This window comes from Arvicola amphibius, chromosome 2 (assembly GCF_903992535.2).
Source record: "Arvicola amphibius chromosome 2, mArvAmp1.2, whole genome shotgun sequence".
In the NCBI taxonomy this organism is placed as follows: domain Eukaryota; kingdom Metazoa; phylum Chordata; class Mammalia; order Rodentia; family Cricetidae; genus Arvicola; species Arvicola amphibius.
In genome coordinates this window covers 169,839,207-169,859,615 of record NC_052048.2, presented here as the reverse complement: position 1 = coordinate 169,859,615, position 20,409 = coordinate 169,839,207, and the positions used below count along the sequence as shown (strand labels likewise).

The 20,409-nt window shown below is 42.4% G+C and overlaps 1 protein-coding gene across 1 annotated transcript in view; it reads left to right on the top strand.

Moving 5' to 3' along the window:
• Fam3c (FAM3 metabolism regulating signaling molecule C) overlaps positions 1-19,096 on the top strand; it is a 41,885-nt gene extending 22,789 nt beyond the window's left edge. The window contains exons 5-10 of the mRNA XM_038319723.1: positions 193-316; positions 5,983-6,041; positions 7,092-7,142; positions 9,325-9,409; positions 16,061-16,187; positions 16,894-19,096. Of these exons, the coding sequence (XP_038175651.1) occupies positions 193-316; positions 5,983-6,041; positions 7,092-7,142; positions 9,325-9,409; positions 16,061-16,187; positions 16,894-16,983 (536 nt within the window). The 3' untranslated portion in view covers positions 16,984-19,096. The remainder of the gene's footprint in view (positions 1-192; positions 317-5,982; positions 6,042-7,091; positions 7,143-9,324; positions 9,410-16,060; positions 16,188-16,893) is intronic.
• Positions 19,097-20,409: the final 1,313 nt, after the last annotated feature.

The following is a 20,409-nucleotide window of genomic DNA, read 5'->3' as shown; positions in this document are numbered from 1 at the left end:
AACCGGGGTCCTCTGGAAAAGCAGCCAGTGCTCCTAATCGCCAAGTTGTCCCTCTAGCCCCCAACTAAGTATACCTTAGTGATATAAAATATATATTTCTATGTATTGTTTGCAATCTAAAACAAACTGATCATGAAATCCTACTAGTTCATTTTCTAAGAAATTTCAAATCTATTTCTCTTCTCCCCGAAGCTACAAAGCCCCCCAGGTACAAATGTGGAATCTCAAAAGCATGCCCTGAGAAGCATTTTGCTTTTAAAATGGCCAGCGGAGCAGCCAACGTCGTGGGGCCCAAGATCTGCCTAGAAGATAATGTGTGAGTATTGGATGGCTCAGGACGCAAAGGGCTTGTATTGAGTGACAGTTGGTGGACTTGCACTTCTGAAATGCTTTTATAATTGTATGACCGCCCCCCCCCCACCTAGTGCAATAAGAGAGTGACCAAGAAACCTGCTTTTTATTTGGCTTTGTGTAAGGATAAATGTGGCTGTTTCATTTTGATTTTTAAGTACTAAGAAAAAATTTTGATTCACTTAAACTTATTAAAAAATTTTCTTCATATCTTCATACATAGTTGATGTATTTCAAGTGCTCATTGGCTCCAGGGGCCTCTTATTTTGGTTTCTTTGTTTTTTGGGTTTTTTTTTGTTGTTGTTGTTGTTGTTTTTGGTTTTGTTTTGTTTGTTTTTGAGCGTGATTTCTCCGTATAGCCTTGACTGCCCAATAACTCAATGTGTAGACCAGGCTGGCCTCAAACTCACAAGATCTGCCTGCTTCTGCCTCCCAAATGCTGGGATTAAAGGTGATTACCACCCACGCCAGGCTCTCCACAGGGCTCTTGACCACAAATCCCACATAAAAAATACTTGGTCAGAACAAAGTTCCATTGACAGCTTTCCCAGAGCAATGAATGCATCACATTATAGGCCAGTGTCTTTCATTGTTGATACTCAAGTGCCGCTTGCTGAGGTGTGAAATGACCTGGTGTTCACGGCGGACCTGTTGTACTCAGACTGCCCTGGGTTGAGCTGAGTGGCTGGCTCCCTGGCGGTGCTGTTTTACCCAGGATGCGTGTAGGTTTGTCACCTGCCTTGCCACAAGTTCCTACTCTGAAACTGAAACCCCTGCCTTTGGTTGCTTTTCATCTGATTGTTCAGGAAACTCGGGACATGAGCTCATTTAATAATGGGTGTGCTCTCTGGCCGTGTAGACCGAAGACGAAGATGCTGTGCAGTCACACAGCAGAAACTGGGTCTTTTCTTCCAGCTTCTTACACATGAATCTCAAACAGAGCTATTAAGTTAAATTTGCAGTGAACTACGGAAGAATTAGCCACATGAGGCAACAGTTTCTTGCAGAAATTGATGCTCATTTAGCTCTGTCCATTCCCGTTCTTTCCCCCAAGGCTAATGGGCAGCCACTGCCAAATCAGTTACCTTCTGACTTTTCAGTACCCCGGATCTGTTTATTGACACAGCAAAAGACATGCGTTTCAAAAGTTTCTGCGTTTTTTAAAGACAGTCCTCTTTTCCCTTGCTTTCCTAAAGAGTCCATGTCTGAGTCTGAATAATGGGATGAAAATTCATTTGGAATACCTCACCCACAGACCATTGTCTGTCGCCTACTCCGTCTCTTTGAAGCATGGAGTTGAATGCAAGGAAGGGATCAAACCCTTCTAAACACTGCCTCCCAGTCACACTTTAGAAGATAGATAGAAGATAAATATGCTTCTTGGGAGTAGGGCTCACATAACTGTGCCGGGCTGGGAGCCAGAGTCTTTGGTTCTAGCATGGTGGGCATGTCATGTAGGATTTGTCCTGCACGGTAGTTTGACCAAAAAAAAAAAAAAAAAATGAGGTTGCCCACCTATCAGCTGCATTTCAAGAATTATTCTACTTTTCCCATGAAAGATTAATAACTGATAAAATTTTATAGCTAGGTTTCAGATCATGGCACTGGTCCTCGTGGAAGGGCTTCATAACTAACTGGTCAGGGATCTCCAATGGGATGCTGGAGGGAACGAGTCCAGTGAGTGGGGTATTGGAAGTGAGGGGAAAGGGTCTAACTTTAGATTGAGTGTTGTGGATTGGTTCTAAGACCCTGAGTGTGGTCTGAGAACCTAGGGATCGGGAGACAGCCAGAGGCAGAGCAGAAATGTCTGAATATCCCAGACACGGGACACATGCTCAGGAAAGCTCAGGAAGGGAGTGAGCCAGACCACATAAGAACTTCTGAGCAATGCAGATAAAGGACTGAGGTCATTTTCTAAGTGTGCTGAGAAATTTTCCCACTTACTGTGTTACGATCTCATTTGTGTTGAAAAGTGAATTTCGCAGATACATAAAATGACTCATGTAGTAAAGAACAACGGGCCGGGCGGTGGTGGCGCACGCCTTTAATCCCAGCACTCGGGAGGCAGAGGCAGGCGGATCTCTGTGAGTTCGAGGCCAGCCTGGTCTACAAGAGCTAGTTCCAGGACAGGCTCTAAAAAAGCTGCAGAGAAACCCTGTCTCGAAAAACCAAAAAAAAAAAAAAAAAAAAAAAAAAAAAAAAAAAAAAAAAGAACAACGGGAAAGCCGTTGCTAGTTATGCCAGCTGCTTGACATGGTGGCTCTACATATAACTTTTATTTTTTGCTTGCCAATCTACCCTACAAAATGTGCAGGTGCATAATAAAAATATGTGTTCTTGTACCCGATCTGAGTCCAGGAACCCACTGTGGAGATAGACAGCCGCTCCAGATTGCTGTGAACGGCAGGTCTAATTTTGCTCCCCGTTGTATATGTGTTATTTGTCATTGCTGTGGAGAGCCAGAGCTGTTGAGTATTTTCACTGTTCAGCTCACTCCAAGATGTTTAGAGTATCTGGAGCTGGTGGCGGCTATAGGAAGCAAAGCTGTATTTGAAAATGTACAGTGTTTATGCCCTTTCCTTTAGGCTGTTTTTGCCTGAAGGTATGTGATTGGCCAGAGAGCCTTCCCAGTCATAAAGAATAAAGTATTCTTTATTTTAATCGCTGTGACTGCTCTTGATGCGTTTGGTTTCTTTGGCAGTTTTTCATTGAATGCAAGTTTCCCCCAGTTTGATCTCTTTAAAACTTGGTAGGTTGCTGCCCTCTTGTGGGAAGCCTGTGGCACTGTGCTTCTTGCTGCCTTCCTTTCTCTGCTCGGTGATGAGCTTAAGTTTATTGCGCTAGAAAAGCGTGTTCCAAGAGGATATCTGCTTGAAAGTCACTGGAGTTTGACTATTAACCAACACGTTAACTACAACCATTCCTTTTTGGGACCACTGATGGAATTTACATGTCTAATGTGCTTCTGCAGAGTCTGAAGCGCCCCTCCTCTTCCTGGTGCAGCCCAGCCAGTAGTCCTGTGGTGAAGCTTATGTTGGTCTTCTGTGTGTGCTCGAGGCAAATCCTTTTGTTTAAACAGCTGGGAGATGCAGTTGATATGCCTGACTTTCCTCGTCTGTAGTATGCAATCACTGGTTTGTAGTGTGATTCATCGTTGTATACAAACTGTGCTGTAGTCATTTTAGGCATTTTCTTTCTACCTTCATTCTCTTATGGTGATGGAGGAGGGTCATCTGTCTATGTCTTACTTTCATTGGTTAATAAAGAAGCTGCCTTGGCCCTTTGATAGGACAGAAAATTAGGTAGGTGGAGTAGACAGAACAGAATGCTGGGAAGAAGGGAAGTGAGGCAATCACGAGATGGATGTAGGCTCAGATCCTTCCTGGTAAGCCACCACCTCGTGGTGCTAACACATTAATAGAAATGGGTTAATCAAGATGTGAGAATTAGCCAATAAGAGGCTAAAACTAATGGGCCAGGTAGTGTTTAAATGAATACAGTTTCCGTGTAATTATTTTGGGTAAAGCTAGCCGTGTAGGAGCCGGGCGGCGGGAAGCTGCCCATAGCTCCTTCTACATTATGGCTATCATTACTCCCTGTCTCTAGAACACTGGGATTACAGTCCCAGCGTAGAACCTCGCCACACTTCTAAAAGAAGCTGTGCCCTTTGACTCTGGCCCCTCCTCATTTCCATTCTACTCCACACCAAGTCCTAAATCACCTTGTCTGCTTCTGTCCCTGCAGACTGGCTTGTTTGTGATGTTTCATAGATGTGTTATCTGTGGTCTTCAGGAACTGGCTTTTTCGCTTGATAGAATGTTTTCAAGGTTCATCCAGCTTGTAGCACGTATCAGTTAATTCTCTTCACGGATGAATGATTTCCCATTACAGATATGCCTCATTTGCTTTGCCCTTTATCGGTTGGTAGATGCATGAGTTATTTCCACTCTCTGACCATCAAGAGCAGTGTTTCTGAAACATTTCTCTGCAGATTTTATGTGGATGTGTTTTCACTCTCTGTACTTGTACTGAATGGACTTTTCTTTCTGATAGCTGTCTGGCTTTTTAAGGAATTGTCAGATTGCTTTTCCAAAGTGACATCATCGGTTGACCTTTGTACCAACAGTGTAGGAAGTCCTGGGTCCTTTGTATGCCTATGCATCTAATAGGAGTGAAGTTGTAGCTCATTGAGTCCATGATTTGTGCCTCCCTAGTTGTTAATAATGTCTTACATTCTTTAAATTCACCATAGAGAAATGTCCACCCAACCTTCTGTTGTTTTTAAAATTGATTGATGATTATTTGTATTTCCTCCGTGGTTTCTTGCTCTTTTACTTTCTATTGCCTATATCGTTATGTTTACAATGAATTTATTACCATCATTATGTAGCTGGTTCTTTTATAGCCAGTGGTTCCCCTTCTGTCTTTGTTCTATGGTATGCTGGCGCAATTGTTACAGTTATATTCCCTGCAACCAAAGCTCAGTTCTCGATATGAGTTTGGTAGAAATCAGTTGACACCTGTGTGAATTAGTTGGCTATGAAGAATGTATGATAAAGTATTGTGTGGTTTTTTTGCAAAATTGCGTGTTACTTGTTTTATCAGGATAATTTGCAGTGTGCCAATGTGCACACAGTGCCCCTCTTCCAGCACACTGCGGAGGACATTGCTACTACATTTAATTCTATTAATTTAGCATTACCTACAAATTTTGGTTTAATAGTCAATAAAATAAACTGATAGCAGCAAGCCAGCGTGCCACTCTGGTCTTCTGGCACTATGGTCTGTAGACTTCAGGGATGTCAGTTACCACTGTGCCCCCCCTACCGCACTGACATCTGTCATTACAGTCTGTTGGCTGCAGCGACGTTGGTAATCTCAGGCAGCCCATTCATGGCAGTGGTGAGGTAATCAGCAAGTACAGCTTTCCTTTGGCGTGCGGAGAAAGTTGATGCTAACAATCACTAGGAAGACAGGAAAATGTTCCCAGCGAGGTGACGCGGGCATGACACTTGTCCGTTCCTCCAGCTTCAGACTTTAAAGTGTCTATATAGAATGTGACTCCATTTCATGTCACGGTGTCACAGTGACCCTGCGGAGGTGGGGAGAGGGTGTGCTTGGCTTCTTGCGAGTGGTGGGGATCGAGCCCAGTAGTGCCCATGCCTTAACGGATTGCTCAGGTGGCACTGCACAGAATGAGGCAGAGCAGTAACACTGTCATTGAGCCATAATGCTTTCTAAAGGATTTCATTTCATTTGTGTGTCTGGGTGTGTGCATATGTGTGCAGGCGTTGATGGCAGCCGGAGACATCAGATCCCTGTAGCTGGAGTTAGAGGAGGTTGGGAGCCTCCTGACATGGGCGTTGGGTCTCTGGGTGAGTGGTACATGTCCTTAACCGCTGAACTCTCTCTGGCGCCAGTGTACCTTTATGTGTAGTTTTTGATTTTATGAAGTATTTGAGTTGACATTACAGTTGATCCAACCTATGGCAGTCTTTGATGTAGTAAGTTTTTAATTTGCTGAGCTGAGTGTTTGCTATGTGTATAACACCCTTTTTTGCATTGTATTTGTGTGACGTGCCCACATACTATCCTATTCTAATGAGTTTGTCTTGACCTCTTTTGCTCTAGTCTGATGAGTGGTGTCAAAAACAACGTCGGAAGAGGAATAAATGTTGCCTTGGTAAATGGTAAGAATAATTATTGTACTTTATCAATGTAATCAATGGGTGTATTTGTGCCCCGCACTAAAATTTACCCCTGGCGCTAGAGTAGAAAGCACCACTCAGGACTGAAGCCTTCCCAACAAGGGTACCGTCTTGCCCAAACCATTGCAGATGGAGACTTGGTGTCAACTGATCGATAGCATGTTTTCTTGGGCATATTGCAGCCATGTGCATTGTGTGGCATGCTTCTTGTGAAGCTGCACGTCCCCAATCTGATACTGAATGGATGAAATCTTGCTGCACCTTTCAGAATTCCTAATAAGGAGCTAGGTAGACAGGATTAAGGGTGTGTAAAATGACAAGGGATGATGGACCGTTAGATAAGTAGAGGGGAGAATAAAGTCATCACTTGTTGTAAGAGTTCAGTACTGTCCACACTCTTCTTAGAGGTTATTTGTGCCCCTAAATTCACTGAATCCTGGACATAGTGAGTGTTGCAAAAGTAGATCTTAAGCATCCAGCCCAGGAAGTGCAGGCTGCCTGTGCATTGCTTGCCTCTGCTCAGGTACGTGTTCCCTATAACTGCCTGGGGTTGGGTGAGTAGACTCTACCAGCAGCAGCGCAGCCAACTCCCAGCAGAGAGAAGCTCTCTTTGCTCTAATCATAGGTAGCATTTATATGATTTTGTACTGTTTTTTTTTCCCCAAGTAAAAATTTTAATGTCTCTTCTATTTAATGCATCTTCAAGATAAAGTAAGTGTAAATTTTATTCGGAAACAAAAGTTTTAACATAGATTGTTGTTTTCGCTCTGATTTAAGGAGCTAATTTCTTTGCTGTAGCGGTTATGTGTTGGTGGTTAATGTCATGGCTTGATGACCACACAGGAAAGTGAAGTGTAGCACGGAACTGGTCTGAAGTCAGTGGGGCACAGCTGTGTGTATGCTTCAGGTTGTAAGTTCTAGAAGCATTCCTTCTGTTAATGAGTTCATGTCCCTCGTTGGGTAAGACCTTTTCTTCTACGCTGATATTTCAGTTGTATGATTTAAATTTGATGTGTATTCTGTCTCTTCCAGGGAAGACAGGGGAGGTACTAGACATCAAATATTTTGACATGTGGGGTGGAGGTACGTATGACTCACCCTGTGTTCCTGCTACCGATGCTAAACCAATTTGAGAGAAAGCTGCCACTGTTTGCAGTTCTGCTTTGTTTCCCTACGTGTCCACCAGGTTTAAGTGGACTTTCGTGTTGCATGTGGTTTGGTTATGGTAGGAAAGTTGCCTGTGATTGAGATTGCAATGAGGTTAAAGGACATTAGCATTTCGTGTTTTCACAGGACAACTGACTAAAAACCCTGACTTGATTTCGAGTTCTATCTGAAAGTCAGATCACTAGAAGACCAGTGCAACCAGTTGACACAGGTTTAGACTGAAGTGGCGTGCCTTCTCGAAAAGCAATAATCCCATTAATCCATCCTGTTTCTACCTTCGGACTCTACTATTACAATAGCAAACATTTAGAAATGCATAGACTTTTCCTTGTAATTTGCTGGACTCAGAACAAGCCACAGATATTTTTCCCTTCCATGTGTGGGAGTCCTAGGAATAGGAAGAGGTGGCCATCAAATACTGGTGAATTTGAAGCAAAGACTGGCTCCCCAAAGAATGTTACTCCAAAGGGGAATGTTTCTTTACGAAACAAAAAAAGGAAGAATGTTTGTTTTCATATTTTAATTGTGTGTAGACATGCATCTTCATGTAGGTATGGCCACGTGGGTGCAGGTGGCTGAGGAGGCAAGTGGCACTGGATCCCTGGAGCTGGAATTACAGGCACTGTGAGCCACCAGGTGTGATGCTGGGAGCCAGATTCAAGTCCTCGGAAAGAGTAAAAAGTGGGCTGCTAATGTCTGAGTAGCCTAACCTTCCAGTCCCCAGGATTTCTTCGTCTTTAAGGAAGGCAGGCCGACCCTGGCTTATCTTTTGGCTCCCTGGCTTCTTTACATATGCACTACAAGCTAGCTACTCTCAGGCCTCCAGACATTTATGTTCAGTTTCCAGACAAGCTAACGTGTCTAATATTTCTTCAGCTTTTAATAAGACGCTATGTATTATTTATTTAAGCTTTAGAGAATGTTTCATAGCTGTCAGACGTATATTAAATTACACCGTTCCCATAAATTTTAGATTCTGAGAGCATAATTGCTCTTCGTATAATTTATAACATAGAAACTCTTCCATGAAGCTGTTGAAATTGGGCATGTAAACAGAGCTCTGGGATTGCTCTCACTGCCCACCTCAGGAACCACATTGCTGCCAAAGACCCTGGTTCAGAAATAATAGCAGTCTAATGCCATCTTCTCATTTCAATGGTAATGATTTGTTGGCATTTATGTTCCCGCATTGAAAATGCACTTACTGTAAAATATAATCAATTAGAGAAAAATCTTTGGAATCTTCGATGTTGGAAAAAAAAAGAAGTTGGGAAGACTTGAAGTAATATAGTTTTGGAGTAGACTTAGGCTTGTGGTCTATAAGGAAAGCTAGCATTGCAGAGAGCTCGTGATGGAAAATACGTTAGTCCACGCCCAGTCTATCTGGCGACACCAGTTTGTGCTCCCTGAGCTGGGTTATTGGGAACTTCCTGCGGATTGGTTTCCTAAGAGGACCAATGTTGGCCATAATTAGTTTGGCTCTTAGTCACTGTCTACATTCCTTCTCTAGTTTGTCACAGAATGGTACACCTAGAAACTCTTTCTAAACCCGCCTTCCTACTGATTAAAATGTTTTCCAGAGGTCTCTGAGGATTGGATAAAAGCAGGGCTTCCTTTTCCCAGAAAAGCACCCATATTAACATTCAAGGCCCTACGCATTCTAGTCCCCAAAGCTTCACATGGACCTGAGAATCAGGCTTCCTGTGGACTCTAAGCTCAGTTATGTATTTCTGAGAGGCCCCTGAGGCCCTCCCTTTACAAGTGCTGTGCTCACATGACTTTCCTGTGGATTTTTATTGCTCCGATGATATGAGTATGAAAGATGATTCAGAACTGGGAAAGGAATCAAGAAGTGGAGGGACCATATTAAAGAATAAATTTGGTAATTTTGTTTAGTGTGTTTTTTTTTTTTCTTCCCTGGGTGGACTTAAAAACCTTGGGTTTTTAAGCTTTCTCTAAGATTTGTCTGTCTTACCTTACATTACTTTTCATCAAAACAGTTGTTTTATGGAAAGTGCATATGACATTAATTGTACAGATTATTGTGATAGTAATTCCATTATTTCTAAGAAAATCCCCAACCCTTCTTTTTCTTCAGATGTGGCACCATTCATTGAGTTTCTGAAGAACATACAAGATGGAACAATAGTATTAATGGCAACATACGATGATGGAGCAACCAAGTATGTAAAATTAGAGCCTAGCAACTTTTGGAGCTATTATTTATCCTTTAAAAAGCAGCATATTTTCACAGAAAAACAAAATCTATTAAGTTGATAAGGTAACTATTGATAAGTGCTATCAGTTTTGAGAAATCCTATTTCCTTTCTATCTTTACATACAAAATTTCTTCATGTGTTGTGATGAAATGTGAATCACGTTGTACATAGTGTTTTATAACTTCTTTTACACTGTAACAGCATTAAACTGTTTTCTCTAACATTTCTTTGTTTTTTTGGATGAACATTCTTGAGTAGCATTTTTATGGCTCAATAGCAGTTTGACCTGTGGGCTCACATTTGTGAAGAGTTTCTTTGTAGCTACAAAGTTTTTTTATCTAATGAATAGCCTTCTTTTACATAATTTTTTCTTTACCTTTGATTATAACATTAGGGTAAATTTCTAAAAGTGAAATTAATGGTCAAGGACATAGATGTGAGGGGTGTGTGTGCGTGTGTACAAGGTGGGTTTTTTCTTTTTTTTCCTTATGTTTATTTTATGAGTTATCCTTTGACCATTCAAGTTGATCCATATTGATTTGTAAGAGCCCTTTATATATTATATATTATTATATTAATGAGTTCCTTTATTAAAGATACAGTTTTTATAGGCAGTTTGCTTTTAGTGTTGTCAACTTGAGGTATCTTTGACTTCTAGCAGATAGGGTAGCATTTACATATTTGAGACTATAGTTTTTTCCTTTTAGTTTCCCTGACTCTTAAACTCGAGAAGTATTTTTCCATCTCCAAATTAGATAACCAGTGGATTTTTCTCTTGCAGTGATTTTTACCCTTTTCCTGTATTTTACAAACCCATTTGTAATCTCCAGAGATCTCCAGTGTCTGTGTTGTGTCAGGTTCTAAGATTACTCGGGTTTTCTGTCGTTCTCTTCTGTTAACCTCTTTCTTTCTGTTCGTGAGGACACTGTTTCAGTTGCCTTATGGCTGATTTGTCAAAATGAGCATGCTTTATTCCTCTCCGATGTTACTTTTTAGAGCACTTTATGAGGGACTCTGACATTGCATTTTCACTGACTCAACTTACGATAATGTTAAATCGATAACCTCTAAGCTAAGTGTAACTGGCAGGTTCAGCTGGTTTTATAGCTAAATAGTACAGAGTCTAATTAATTAAACTTTATTCGTTTGGCAAAAGTGACTTGTGCAGTGGTTTGTCTAGATTAGGGGTTATTATATGTATAATGTCAGATTTTAACATAGACGCTCCCTTTCTATCTAGACACACGTGACCTTTCTTTTTCCACCGCATGCTTTTATTCCTGACCTGATGGGAATCAGAACTCTGATGATGTAGCCTTGAGAAGGCAAGGTTTGCACTGTGGGTGCCCTGAAGCCCACCTGAAGCAGCCAGCAAGCCTGGACAAGTTCTTAAAATCTCAACTAAATGGCCACCTACTGGAGGCCAGTACCCTCTCTGTTTCCCAGTTTGTAACAAAAGAAGCTGAGGGCATAGTGAAGAGATTGCTGTCTTCTCAGGGCGAGCTCTCAATTCTGTTCAGCAGTCCCTATGTTGGGTAAATGGAGTAGCAAAACAGTGAAAGCAATCCCTTGTCACCTGATACCAAAATACTTGAAGCTAATTGACATTTTTCTTTCAATTTTCCAGACTCAATAGACAGAGCTTTTTCAAACCTTTTATCATATTAGGTTCTCGCTGGTTTTTCCCTTCCTGGCTGTATTTCTTGGGCATTCTTTAGTTCGTTATTGTCTCTCTTAAAATGAGTGTCTCAAATTAAACCCAGTGTTCCAGATGTGGTCTGGCCAGAACTGGCTACAGCGGAGATGCTAACTTGCCATGTTTCAGAGATTACATTTCTTTGAATATTCATGCAGACTGGAATTATATTAGTTTTCTCTGAGCAATCAAATCACATTTTTGGCTCATAAATTTTTAGTTAAGTTAGATTGTTAAATTGTCAAATCTTTTCCTTTGATCTCAGCCGTTCTTTATTTTTTAAGCCACTGCCAAGTCAGGTTTTTCTCCATTCTGAACTTGATTTTATTTAATGTAAATGAAGAACTTTATATTCATTTATTCCTGTTAGATTTGATTGTACTGATTGGGCCTGCTTGGTCTTGAGTCTGACGTGTGTCCTAGGAGGGTTCTGTGATCCAGGCTTTGTACTCACTCCAAAGCCATTCATGTGTCTAAATTTCAGCCCTTGATAAAAATGTTTACAAAGGGCAGCATGCCACCAAGCTAGAGACCTGGTTGCTCACCAGATTCTTCCGTTAATCCATTGCAGGGATGGCTTTGCGGACAACTGCCAGTGTCCCCCAGTAGTGTGCCATCCAGCTGCAATTCAGTTCCTCTACTCACGACAGGGTTTTTTCTGAGGCTATCGGTTGCTAACTTGAAATTCATAGAGGAAACTAATTACAGCGCCCTGATCTGCTGCCATGGAGCTTAGGTTTCAGAGATGTCATTTAGCTTGGCTGGATTCGCTCCTGTGCCCTTTCAGCTACGCCCCCCCCCCCATGCCTCCCTTCATTGTTATACCCACAAGGGCTTTTTGTTGCCTTCTGAGCTAGCGTTTTGTTAGGAATTGGAATTTGTTTTATCGGAGTCAGGGTTATAGGTGTACGCTGTCACTTCTGGCTTTTAAGTGCAATTCTAGAATCAAACTCGTGTGTTCTTGTTTGCCCAGCAAGCACTTCACCACCAAGCCATCATTCCCTTGGCCCTGTTTGCCTTAAAAACAAAACAAAAAACTGGATAATCAATCAGCGTGACTATTTCTCAGCATTCCTTCATTGCCTGTGTGGTTTGTCTAGGGTTGAGGCCTCCTGAGTGCCCCTTCCCTGCCACGTTAGCATGTCTGTTGTTATTCTCCTTGCTCAGGTCATGTTTAGGCATGTTTGAGACTTCATGCCTGCAGCTACTGATATTTCTAGGAGATAAAGACATCTCACAGCATACTTCCTGTTCCTCCGCCTGGCTCTTAGCATCTTTCTTCTGCAATGATAACCGGAGCCATGGAGGTGCCAGCAAATGGGCAGAGCATGTTGTATGTATTTATTTAGGAACACACATCACCACCACCAAGAGTCTGTACGTGCGGCTCATGTCTGTAATTCCAGCACTCTGGAGGAGGCACAGGAAAGCCAGCTTGGTGTACGTAGTGAATTTCAGGACAGCCAAGACAAAGGAAGGCCATGAATTAAATTAGAAAGAGAGCAATGAAAGGGGGGAATATGTGGGACGATTAGGAGGAAGGGTGTCATCTCAGAAATAATTAAACAAAGGTTACTTTTAAAAATAAAATACAAAGCCGGGCGGTGGTGGCGCACACCTTTAATCCCAGCACTCGGGAGGCAGAGGCAGGCGGATCTCTGTGAGTTCAAGACCAGCCTGTTCTACAAGAGCTAGTTCCAGGACAGGCTCTAAAGCTGCAGAGAAACCCTGTCTCGAAAAAACCAAAAATAAAATAAAATAAAATACAAGATTTACAAAAAGAAAACCCTGGGGTATTAAACTTTTAATGTCTTAACATCTTCATTTTTCATTATAAAACAATTGACGCTTCCTTAGATTGCATCAGGCGTTTCCTTTAGAAACGTTGTGTGTGATGTATGTGGACCCAGAGGCTCTCTTTCCCACCACCCAAGCAATGCTCGCCTCCCTGGGCAGAGGGCCTTGATCGGACAGTATCCTCTTCCTCTTTTTGTAACACCAGGTTTCTTCATTACACTTCGTTGCTACTCTTTTTGTCTTCATAGCAGATTTTTTTTTTTTAAAGTGGTTTTGAGTCCTGTTTCATTTTGACATGGCAGGTCTTCATATAGTATTACTAAAAGCATCCTCTTTAGTAATGTGCTTTGCCTTAGACTTTAAAAGCTTTCCTGTTTTCAATTAAGTACCATCCTATGATAGCACTAATTTAGAAATTACTTCCCTCCCCAGATTGTTATATTGTTAAAATTATTTTTGTTTGCGTGCTTGTTTTTACATTTATTTATTTAGTTTATTTGTTGGGGGTGGGAGCAGGGGAGTACACGTCCCATGTGTGAAGGTCAGGCGACAGTTTTAGGAACTGGCTCTCCCCTGCCTTTTTGGCCCAGGGATCAAACTTAGGATCAAACTTGTTGGCAGGTGTTTTGACCCACTGGGATAATCTCCTAGACCGATGTTTCCTTGCTTTCAAAGAACTACATGCTCATAAGAATTTCCGAGGAACTGTCTTTCATCTCTGGTCTCTCCATCCACCTGTGATTAGATTTCTTAGACTTCAGACTCTAGAGGAGCGTCACTGCTTTCTTCCAGAATTCCAGGTACTTATATGTCCTAGCTTGCTCTTAACTAAGTGTGTATACCCTTGAGGACATCAGGTGTCCTCTTCGTGCTTTCTACTTATTCCCTTGAGACGGTCTCTGGCTGCATCTGACACGCACCGTTTCTCACCTGACCCTTGGTTAGCAAGTCAGCCTCACATACCATCCTGCAGCCTCCTGCTCTCCCTAGAACCAGGGATACAGGCGTATGTGGCCTCCCTGGCTTTTAACGGACGGTCATGCTGATGCTCAAGCCATCCTCGTGGGCTCTTAGCCACCAAGCCATCTACTTAGGCTTTCTAAACTGATCGGTTCAGAGGAGCTCAGCTAGTGATGACCATCAGTAAGAACTAAAGCACACAGCATTAGGATAACCGCTGTATTGGGGGGTGCGGGGTTGTTACTATTGTACACAAACTTAGCATTCATCTTTTCTGTTTATCAAGATTGCAAACTGTTCTTTTTCTGAGGAACCAATGTGAATGGAGCCCTGCGGCTCTCTCGGGAGGCAGTGAGGTTGGCACCCTGGAGCCTACTGCCTCGCATCCACGTGGCAGTATGTTTTACTCTCCTTCCAGTAGCGCAGCTCCTCTGCTTGGGTAGAGAGAAGGAGAGAGTTCTCTGAAAAGTAGCCAGATAACGGAGCATGTGGTGAGGCTGCGTGTGTAGAAGAACCATGACTCCTGGGGAGGCAGAGCTCAGCCAGTGCTTTCAGGGTTTCAGGGTTGCTCCAGTGCAGAAGGTGCTCCACAGCCGAGCCAGCCGTAGGAAGTGACAGCTAAACCCGTGAGGCGGAGCCAGAAGCATGAGAGCACCATCCGTGCAAGGGTCTTCACAGACCCACAGACTCAGGTGGCATGGCTCTTGTGTTTTCTCTTCCTTTTTGGTTTTTTGAAACAGGGTTTCTCTGTGTAGCTTTGAAGCCTGTTCTCTCTCTCTCTCTCTCTCTCTCTCTCTCTCTCTCTCTCTCTCTCTCTTTAATATTGTGTGTGTGTGTGTGTGTGTGTGTGTGTGTGTGTGTGTGTGTGTGTCAGTGCCCTCAGAGGCATTGAAGTGAAGTTACACATGGTTGTGAGCCACCCATTGCGGGATCTGGGAACTGAACTCAAGTCTTTTGCAGGAGCTGCACCAGCCCTTAGCCACTGCACCATTTCCCCGGTTATTATTTGGTGTTCTGTTTTCATGGGCTCCTTGTGAACGCAGGCAATACGCTTCTTTTCGGTTCTCTTACTCACACTGCATCTTCTCAGAAGTGCGTCTGGCAGGCTGCGTGTTCTGGGGGCTTTTGCTTATTTTCTCACTGATACTGGTGAGCTTCCTCCAGGGTGACAACAGCCTTTTCCAGCTGTGTCTGAAACAGTTCCTGTGTCCTCCGGATGTGACTGTTTCAATAATCTGTGAAAGCTGAATGTTACATCGGTGCGTTTATAAAGCTCCCCTTTAAATGCAAAGCACCGCACTTTAAGTCAGTTTAAGATGGAGTTAGTTCATTACGGCTTTGGAGAACGGAAGGCTGCTACAGGCATGGATCAGCACCTTCCTCGTTGATCGTCCTGCTGTTTTCAGGTGGAGCACGCTGCTCCGAGTGTTAGCACGACAGATCTACATAGGTCTATAAAAGTCGTGTTGTTGTCGTCGTTGGGGGTGGTTTTGTGTGTCATGTCAGATAGCCGGTGTATCTGACTCTTAGTTTCCCTGTCTAGCCCTAGAGCTGGTGTTCATCACTTTGTTTCTGCTTTGTGAGACAGGAGAGGGAATTAGTCACTCAACATCTTAGGGATCCTGCAGATATTTCACCTTTCAATTGGGAGTTTGTCTGGAGGCTGACTTTCGTTACTGTCTCCCTGGCAAACATTTAGCCCTCACGTGGTTCCGACGTCCGTTTTTATGTAATAACTACAGGACACTTTATATATCTCTTCTCAAAATTTGCTTTAAATAAAAGGCAGTGCTGAGAAGCCCCCAGCGTCTATCAGCGTCCGCTTCTCTTCCATTGCCACGGAATTCACAAGGCTTTGGGGAGTGAGTGAAGACGCTGGCTGTGTACGTTAGCAGGGCCATGGTCTCCCTCGGTGATGCATGTACTTAGAAATAACTAAGTGCAGACGAACTGTTAGGAAACGCGGGGCACGCTCTGACTAACTACTTTATTTCTGCCTTTCATCGCTAAAGAGCTTGAGTAGAGATGTTGTTTTAGACATTTTTTTTTTCCTGTATTCTCTGATTTAATCTGAAGTGTTTTCACCCTCACGTTCAGTGAGTCTCTGGTTAAGTGTTTAAAAAGTGCAATGCCCCATATTTATGTCTCGTCCCCTCTTTCAGACTCACCGACGAGGCGCGGCGGCTCATTGGTGAGCTGGGGAGTACGTCCATCACTAGTCTTGGTTTCCGAGATAACTGGGTCTTCTGTGGTGGGAAGGGGATTAAGACCAAAAGCCCCTTTGAACAGGTTAGTGTCTGAGTTTTTCTCATATAATATTCTCAAACCATTTACTTGAAAATTATATTAAGTGCTGGGCAGTGGTGGTGTTCTCCTTTAATCCCAGCACCTGGGAGGCAGAGGCAGGTGGACCTCAGAGTTTGAAACCAGCCTGCTCTGTAGAGTTAGTTCCAGGACAGCCAGGGCTACGTAGAGAAGCATGATCTGAACCCCTTCATCCTCCCCCCAAGAAAGAAAAGATATAAGAAAATGAGATTAAGCAGATACTGAATATGTCCAGATAGTTTTTATAAGTTCTTGGTATATAATTAAAATAATGATGACTTTTAAAATTTTTTTCAAAACTTAAAATTATTACTCTCTTATTCAACAATACATTATCACTCTCAGTTATTAAGGATTTCAGCTATGCTTTCATGATGGAACGGCTGAATTTGCAGGTATCTCAGAACTCAAATAGAATGTAAACTTTTCGACAAATAATCCCTTAAAAAACGTTTGTAGATTTTTTTCTTTACACGTGATTTTTATTTTTGTAAGGTTTGCCACACAGCTCCCTGCCCACAGAGGTCCCTTCTTTAATCTCTTGAGCTGTAATTTATGTTACCACATTGTTGACCTATGTTACTGAAACGAAGCTGAGCAGGTTATGCCACTGCCAGTTAGCAGATCGCAAACATTCGTTCAGCTGTGCACTGCCGTTGTGTCCCCGCAGCACATAAAGAACAATAAAGACACAAACAAGTACGAAGGATGGCCCGAGGTGGTGGAGATGGAAGGATGCATCCCCCAGAAGCAAGACTGAAGGAGCCGTGAAGACGGGAGGAACGCACTTTGATTCTGACGCGGCAAGCTGCATAGCCGCCGCCCCACTCCGTGTACATATTCTAGCAGCATGCGGCCGTCCAGGGTGTGCACGAGCAAGATCGTCTCTGTCGATTCCAGGATTATTTATTGTTAACATAAATGACTACCTTTGTAAATAGCCCTCAGATCACTAAACCCGTTTTAAGCACATTTCCCTACAACAACGTGTAGACTTCAGTGGCAATAATGTACTTTAGTGTGGAAAGCATACTCAGTGGGTAACCAGGCAGGCTGCATAGGCACTGATTTATATTCTGGTTGCTGTGAAACTCTGTCCTGGAAAAACATGGCTTTTAGGGAGGAAATCTTATTCGTACATATGTCTCTGTATAAATATCTGGCATGTGATGACAGTAACCTTTAAATTAAAGAGATTTTTGGCTAGTTGTATGTATAATGTTATCTTACAGTCTGGCTCCTGGCGTACCTCTTTTCGTAGTCTTGTTTTTTTTTTCCTTCCAAAGAAAGCAAAAAGTAAAATAGTTCACATGAAAATTTTCATCAGGTTTGTGAAAAGCACAATGTTTTTTTTTTTATACAGTAAAAATGAACATTAATATAGGTGTCATTTGGGGCTCATCTTTTGGATTTTGTGTTAGCAGTGTGAATTATGTGATTTTTGTATAAGCTTTTTAGAGTCCTCCTAAAGGTGGGACAGAACTGAAAAACCAGACCAGGTCCCTTCCTCAACCTAATCAGGTCGTTCTGGACAGCTGGGTCCATGCCCCTAGGGCAATACAGGCTCTTGTCTGCTTGGTTGCTGGTACTGACTAGGTGGATTACTCTACTGTCACAGCTTTGATTTGTAAACCAAGAACTTCTGTTATTTACTTCTAATTTCATAGTAGTGACCATTGCCTGAAATTGCAGCAGAATACTTTTAAAAGTCTCAGTTACTTTATTAGGGCACTAAATACCTATCATGTGACACATATGGAATACTTAAAATGCAACATAAACAAATGGAGGGCTCATGCTGCCTTTCATGGGATGAGGCAGCACTTAAAATTCGAACCTAAAATTTAGGTGGCTTGTATAAAAATCAAAAAGCAGTATTTGCTATTTTGTTAAAGGCTGGAAGCAATTCACATATTTCTTGAATATTACTGACCTTGTGTTACTGTTTCTTCTCACAAAACTGAATGTAGTAGTTCATGTAGAGTCATGTCTTCTGTCTTCAGGCAAGTTTTGTAAACTTTTAAGAGTTCTGGTGCTTCTATCCTAACTCATGCCCAACATGCATGTCTTGACATGTAAAATATTTCCCATGATTCTGTTAGTTGTTTTACAGTTTCTGGGGATTGGAAAAGAAATGTTGCAGGTTTTGTTTTTTGTTTTTGTTTTTTTTTAATAATGTAAGTACTCTTGGTTGCACATTGTGAATTGTGTGTGTATGTGTATTTGACAAAGTACATACTGTACCTGCAGAACATCACATGACTGTCTTTTTTGACAATTTTTTAGTACTTCTTAACATTTAAAAAATCAAGTCTTTGCATTAAACACAGTAATATTCTCTGGATATATTTGAACATGTGTAGAAATTAAGTTGCTTGACAACAGACGATCGCTTTGGATTTTACAGACCGGAGAGATGGCTCTTGCAGTATAAAGTGTGCGAAGGGTAACGCTGCTTATGGAACTGCTATAGTGTGGTTGTTTTCGTCTGGCTCCTGTCTTGTGTTGGTTGCACCAGCATAATTGGAAGCAATAATCGACGGTTTTACATTCACATCAGCCTTAGAAGTGAAACAGTGCTCATTTGGTGTTGAGAATTTTCTTTATTAAAGTCAAAGCTCTAACACAGGCGTGTAGTCGTTGAAGTGATGGGAGAGGCCTGTGGTTGCAGTTCCATCTGTAATCACAGGCGCTCCCCTAGCAGAGCTGTGGGAGGTGGGTGTTAGAACAGGAAGGGGAAAATAAGTGGTGTCTGGGCAATAAGAAAAATAAAGAGAAGGTTTATATTCTTTTAACTTGGTTCAAGTTAAATTCATCATTTTCTTTTGTTATATTTGTTTTTTAATAAATCAGCCAATACTTTGCAAATTTTATAATTTAGCTTGTGTTTTGTATTCCAAAGGTCTGCACAAATTATAATTTCATCTCAGAATGATGCATTGTCAGCCCTCCCAATCCATTTTAAATGAAAAAAAATGTACAGTTTAAAGCAGTTTAAACAGAAATGCATTTGACATCTTTTCAAGTCAGTATGAAACGGCGATGCTTGTTGATTGGGTAAAAGATTTGCCACTCAACCAATTACTTCTGCCTCTTCAAATGCATGTGGTGTGGAGCTATAGAAGCTAGAAATGGATTTTACCTTTTCTAAAGCATTCTAAGAGTTCTTGTCCTTACCAGGAAAACTTTTCTACCACAAACTTGGTTTGATTGTCACATGCCAAATGACCAGTCATTCCGCATCTCTCAAACCCCTTCTTCTCTTAGTCCTTCTTGAAACTCTTGGCACCCATCAAATCAGAGCAAGGTGGCATGAAGAACTGTCAGGCTTAGTCAGGGAAGGGTGGTTGTGTGTTGCCAGGTAGGATAAAGGAAAGGTTGAGGCTGGTGAAGGCCCCTTGGGGAGACTTAAGTCTTCCTCCAGCTGAAGGGGTACACCGTGAGAGCACTGTACAGAGGAAGCAGTTCTGTGGTGGCCAGAGGGCAAAGGGATCGGTCAGCCCTGAGGTTAGGTAACAGCCGTGCTTCTCTTGGGTTGTCGTGACCTTGTGATTAGCGTGGGGAGACTTGCCAGCCCCTGAGCTGACAGGTACAATTTGTTGCTAGTACTAAACTCACTGTCCAGCTCGGCATCAATTCGGCAGCGTGGAGTGCACTGAACAGGGAGCGAACTTGAGACTGTATTAATAAAGATGTTCCAGTATTGGGGACAATTTGTGGACATGCCAGCTGCTAGCATGTCATAGAATTAGCTTCTGTTTGCTTGGTAACCAGAGGGAGGAGGGCCTAAAACCGTAAAGGGGGACATTCTGTAAGAGGAAACCGTGTAGTGTACTGCTTAGCACCACCGATGTGCCTGAGTGTGCCCTGTGTGTCCACTGGTTGTGGTTTGAATATTATTAGTTTCTTGTAAAGCAGTACTAGAGTGTTCCCAGCTGAAGGATAAAATACTCTTTAAGTCCAGTTAGCGATGCCTATTGCAGACTAGTAGACTCTAGAGCCAGAAAAGTTACCAAGTACACATCTGTGCTTTACCAGTTCTCCTAAGCCAGAAAGGATCCAGTCAATGAAGGGACAGTGACCTTATTCACGGATGAGATGCGGCTGCATGTGAGGCCATCCTTGATCTCCAAAGCTCCAACTGGCTTTCACATTCTATCTCATTCACTACTCAGAACACCGTCAC